This window comes from Balaenoptera musculus, chromosome 5 (genome assembly GCF_009873245.2).
Source record: "Balaenoptera musculus isolate JJ_BM4_2016_0621 chromosome 5, mBalMus1.pri.v3, whole genome shotgun sequence".
NCBI classification, from domain to species: domain Eukaryota; kingdom Metazoa; phylum Chordata; class Mammalia; order Artiodactyla; family Balaenopteridae; genus Balaenoptera; species Balaenoptera musculus.
The window spans coordinates 2,562,434-2,568,433 of NC_045789.1; the positions used below are offsets into that span (position 1 = coordinate 2,562,434).

The 6,000-nt window shown below is 39.6% G+C and overlaps 1 protein-coding gene across 5 annotated transcripts in view; it reads left to right on the forward strand.

Moving 5' to 3' along the window:
- Positions 1 to 3,563, forward strand: part of TMEM144 (transmembrane protein 144) — a 49,283-nt gene extending 45,720 nt beyond the window's left edge. For all 5 annotated transcript variants that reach the window (XM_036853240.1, XM_036853238.1, XM_036853243.1 and 2 more), the window contains one exon: positions 2,141 to 3,563. In XM_036853240.1, the coding sequence (XP_036709135.1) occupies positions 2,141 to 2,224 (84 nt within the window). In that variant the 3' untranslated portion in view covers positions 2,225 to 3,563. The remainder of the gene's footprint in view (positions 1 to 2,140) is intronic.
- Positions 3,564 to 6,000: the final 2,437 nt, after the last annotated feature.

The window sequence follows — 6,000 nt, forward strand, 5'->3', positions numbered from 1 at the left end:
ATGAGATGATTTGTCATTTTAGTAGCTGTCTCAGAAATCCAAGTTAAACACTTTTTTTGCTTTGGGAAGGAATGTTAGCATGATCTTTCTAAGAGTCAACATTCACCTTTGACAAAGGAAAACTATTTTGCCCAAATATAATCGTTCTTTTTATCTAGGACACTAGGCAGTTTGGACAGATTCTTAACCTTAAAAGGGAAAAAATTTTACCCCCTAAGAACATTGTTCTTCTGTCTACATAGACAATAAAATAGAGAGCTTATGAAGTATTCACATAATTAGGTGGTAAAGTGCTGATAAGTGAGGCCCCATATATTGTTTTTTCTTATTTCAGTGATTGCATCAATTGGCTAATTCACAAAGCACATTTGGAAATTGCCCAAGTGTATTGATTCTTTGAACAAATATTTATTGAGCGCCCACTCTGCACCAGTACTGGTATCTAGGCAAAGGCTGCAATCTTTAAGACTAAGAAAAAGATGTCAGGGACCCTTAACGCCCTCATGCAGGAGTGTGTGTGTGTGTGTGTGTGTGTGTGTGTGTGTGTAAATAGGCTGCCCTGTGCCTGGCAAGGATTTGTGCTGTCTTTCACTTGTAGAACTTGAATTAGAGTGACTTCTGGTAGAGTCAGTGCTGACAGTGAATCAGGTAATTCAACCAGCCCAACCCGACTTGCAAAGACCACTGTGGTCATCAAACAGACGCAAAATCACCCACTTTAACCCAACTGTTTATTAAGATGAAAAAAAAGGGGATATACATTTTTGACTATATATTAATTGTCATTAATCTTAAAAAAAGCTGGTAATAGTATCATATGATTTGACTATCAGGAGATCTCAGTGTAATTGAGATCCTATAATACTTGCCTCAGAGTAATGGGTCTATATTTAAGGAGCTATATAGACAGCCTGGCAATCATTCAGAAGGGAACATCCAGGACCGTGCAGGAGCTTGAAACCGTTCCATTTGAAAGATAGCCAAAGGAGCTAAAATATTGACCAGGGAAAAAGATGCTTCAGGGATAAAAGACATTTGTTTTTCAATGTTTGAGGGTTTATCTTGTGGAAGAGAGATTAGAATTGATCTATCTGTACCCCTAGAGATGGAGCTTATGAGAAATACAATATTTCTACCACGCACAGGATGGTATTTCTTTGTTAAGGTACAGATGGAGTGGCTGCGGTGGGAGGTGGTCCTCCGTGCTTCCATCTTTAAGACAACATAGCTGGGCGAGTAAACTCCATCTCTGTTTCTCCCTTGCCCTTTAGACTGGTCTCTGTCTCTCCATCTGCACTTCATCCTTTCTGCCCAGGAAGACTGCGATCACCTTCTCATTGGTCCCCTTGCATCCATTCTGGCCCCCTCCGATCTGTTCACCATCTGCAAAAGCATGGTCTTTACAAAATGCAAATCCCGTCTTTTCGCCACACCCAGCTCTGGCCATTCCTCTGATGTTTTCCCACTGCTTGGAAAAATAAAACCAAAAGTAGAGCATGGCCTCTAAGATGCCTGTGTGCTCAGGCCCATAGCTTCCAACCTCATCGAGCTCCACCTAACTCACTGCTGTAGCCCCTTGGACCTTCTTTTAATCCTCTCGGACCTTCTCTTAATCCCTGGCGAGTACCATGTTTCTCTTGCAGCAGAGCTCTGCACACACATTCCTTCTACCCAGGATCTCTACCTGCTGCCCTCCTTCCCTGCTCAGTTCATTGACACTTAGAAGCTCAACTCAACCTCAAACCTCCCTCCTTAAGATTCCTTGGTAACACACAAACAGCCTTGGGTGTTTGCTTATTAGCCTCTCTCTGGCTTTTAACATGCCTTTCTGTAATGATTTTATTCATTCCTGTCTCCCATATTATGTGAGTAGCTGAATAGGGGCACGTTTCTGTTCACCATTTTAACCCCAGCAAGTGTGGATGCATAGTGGGCGTGCACGTGTGTTTCCTGAATGGTTAAATGATGGAGGATCTCCGGGGTTTCCAGAGAGTCAGGGAGATCAGGCAGAGGGGTAGCGAAAAACATACAGGAGGTAGACCAGATGGTTAGTAAGGTCCGCAGCAATGTTGAGAGTCTGTGCTTTTTGCATATTTGGTTCAGGTTTTCTTAATGACAGTTATTCATTTTTATTACTTAGGGTCGACAAAACTACCTGCTGATGATACTTGCATTTTGCATCATCTTGGCTGGAGCTTTATGCACAGCTTTTTCTAAAATCTAACAACCACAAGGCCAGCAGATGGCAGCAGTGCTTGAGAACACGCGTCTCCTGGACACAGAGACTGTGCTGAGAACAGGGTTCACGTTCATACGGCAAATGGATCTCCATCCATCCCGGATTAGGGTAGATGATTTTTTTTTTCCCCACAAATGTGAGAATGAAGGAAAACACTTTCAGTCGAGCATAAAAATGAGAAATTCTTCTAATGAACTTATTTATGAAGAATTACATCTAAGGATGCTGCTTTAACCACAATTATGTATTTACTTGTGCATAATCTAGAAAACAGTGTGGATTTCGTATGCAAAGAACTTGGTATATGTCCAGATTTCCAACATATGAACCTCATTAGTGAAGATAGGCATAAAAATGTTTGGGGTGGGGGAGGAGTGGGAAGAAGACTTATAGTGGCATTAGAATCCAAAGATATCTGGGGCCTTTGCGAGAAAAAGTAAATGTCAGAGTTGGTAACAGAATGTGAAAAGGGCCATTTCATTATCTTTAGCCCAGACTTATTTTTACCTCCGATTAATGTTGCCCACTTCTCCATCACCCACCTGACTTAGCTCAAAATGCCTTTTGATTATCTCCAGATAAAATCCATCCTCAGAGAACAAAAGCTTCCACCACTGAGAATATGTGTGTAACACATATACATACATAAACAAGTACACACATGAATACACACGCATATATGTATGTACTGCTCCAAATTGGGGGGAGATTCTAGAATTGGTGAAGTGAGATTCTAGCTTATCGGAGTGAGAATTTTAAGGGACCAACACACTCCTTTAGATGTACAATTTAATTTTTTTTTTCTGAAATATACTTTTCTAAAATCCCTCTTGTAACCGGTGGTTTTCTTCCTGTTTTAACTGGCAGTTTCCACTAGGTAAAAGAAAATCACAGAAAATGATAGTGTTCTTTAAGAAAACTGAAATGGAGTTGGTAGTACAATGTTTATCACAGTGGTTCCCAAACTCTCAAAATAATCGAATTAAAAAACCTGGAAGAGTGCAGTGTCAGTTTCACCCACTCCCTCTCCTAGAAGCACTTTACTTTGCCGCTAGGACAGGCAGAAAGTGTGTGTGACTCCCTAGCTAATCTGTATGGGTTCAAATCCCGCCTCTGCTTCATCTTAACTGTGTGACTTTGGATAAAGGTCCTGCACCCCCTGTATCAGATTCCTCATCTGTAAACTGGAGATAATGGTAACATCCATCTCACATGGTTATTGGGAAGTTCAAATTAGTGAAAATCTGTAAAGTATTTTCATGAGTGTCTGGCGCTTGGCAAATATATAATTCTTTTTTTTAAATTCATTTTTGGCTGCATTGGGTCTTCGTTGCTGCACGTGGGCTTTTCTCTAGCTGCGGTGAGCGGGGGCTACTCTTCATTGCGGTGCACAGGCCTCATTGCGGTGGCTTCTCTTGTTGCGGAGCACGGGCTCTAGGCATTCAGGCTTCAGTAGTTGTGGCACGCGGGCTCAGTAGTTGTGGCTTGCGGGCTCTAGAGCGCAGGCTCAGTAGTTGTGGCTCACGGGCTTAGTTGCTCCGCAGCATGTGGGATCTTCCCGGGCCAGGGCTCGAACCCGTGTCCCCTGCACTGGCAGGCGGATTCCTAACCACTGCGCCACCAGGGAAGTCCCTCTAATTCTTAGCTATTATAATATGTCCTGTTTGAGAAAGAAAGCCTGTGTCTGTAGATTGGAGAATACTTTGTGAGAGCTACTCCTCTCACCACCACCCACACTCAAACAACTCCTTATGCCTCTCTATGAGTTCAATTTAAAAATGATACTGGAGTCCCTGTTTAATTGTTGAAGTGTGAATATAAATAAATATTTGATTGCAACATCTCCCAAAAATTCATTTTAATTTTAACCTAAAATGTTGATATCTTTGAATCAATTGACATGATACGAAGCTATTTTTCTTGTTTAAATATATTTAAAAATTTTATATTAATGGCATTGACTTATTCTTTAGCTGAGGTTGCCAGTTTGTATGCAAAATTTTAAATGTGAAGTAAAGCAATTGCAGAGGAAAAATGAAAAACAAATCTTATTACCACTCTACAGTTTCTGCTACCAGGTAGTGGCTATAATGTTAGTACAGTAGTGTGGGAGAGAACAAGCTTTTTCAAAATGCTTACCAAACAAACAACTTTTTATGTAGAGGTTAGTCTAAATAGGCAATTTCCAAACCTCCATTCCCTTCGCTTACCTTAGGAAGTTAATGCCCATGGTTCTTAAAGTTTGGGGGTTTCCTTTTTCCTTGTCTAATATGGTCAGATTCTTGTGTTTGCATTAATTTTGGCTTGGCTTTCTGTCTCTGTGTTCAGAGGGCAGTACCTTAGAAGGGCATAGCCCCCAATGAAGCTGGCATCCAGATTATGGTAATTTTCTATCAGAAGAAAAATGCCTGATTACCAAATGCCCTAATCAGTTTTAAAGAATTAATAGTACAGACTTTCCCCTGAGCTACCAAACCTCCTTTTAGTCCTGTTACACTGATTTGTTTCTACTTATAGAGTTGCTACCTACTAGCCTTGTATGTATCAATATTGAGAGAGCTTCTGAAAAACACATTGAGTAAAAAAGGTGAGTTGTAGAGATGTGTGCATGGTATGATACCATTTAAATAAATTTTTAAAAATCAAAGTAATATGTACATTTTCTGTGAATTCATATGTATGCAACATATTAGAAAAACATAATAGTGAGAATAAAATGGTGACACTAGGTCAAGGTGACCTTGAGTACTACCTGTAATACTCTAATTTTTATGGCAATGAATTCATCTATGTGTTCTTTAATATGTGTTAAAGAATCAACGGCAGAAAATCTCAGAAGCATATGTCTAAATGTTAAAGTAATTAAAACTAGGTACTGTTTAAAATATCAAAGCAAGAATGCACACACACGAACACACAAACTAAAAAGACAAAGATCAAGACAAAGCTGGGAAATTTTCCAGTGTGAAGTCCCACCTCCTAAAGGTGGAAGCCAGAAACTCGCTTTCCTAGCCTCCCTGTGGTAGGATCTAAGGGTTTTTCTGACCATGGAGTCTCCAAGCCCAATTCCGTGGTCCTGCTGGAGATTCTGTGAGCTACCTAATATAGTTGTTGCAGAAATTTGGCCTCATTAAACAACAACAACAAAAAAACCTCACAAATACCTTTTAGTCTATTTTAATCAACTTTAAGAGGTATAATTTGCATCCATAAAATTCTCCCATTTTAAGTGAACAGTGCTATAAGCTTCAGAGAATATACACTCATGTAAACACCACTACACCCTAGATACAGAACATTTCCAGCAACCCAAAAAGTTCCCTTCTGCCTCTTTGTAGCTAACCGGTGATCTGTTTTCTGTCATTCTAGATTACTTTTGCCTATTCTAAAATTTCATATAAATGGGATCATATACAATGTACCCTTCATATCTGATTTCTTTCATCTTCTAGCCATTTTCAAACAATTTTTACTGATCTAAAACAATTATAATGCATTCTCAATTATTCTCCCTAGTGGAAGAAAGCATATGTGTGTATTCAAAATAACAACTAAAGCAAAAATGATTAACATTTGGAATTGTCATATTTAAGTGTGTGATGTGTCATGTTCCAGAAAGTCACCATTTTAAATTAATAGTGTAGTTAAGAAGAATTCTTAGCTACCCTTTGAGTCCATCCCCAGTCTATAATGTTCTCTTTTGAGGGGCTGTAAGATATTAAACTGCTTAAACTAGATGACCTCCATTTTCTACATGTTGA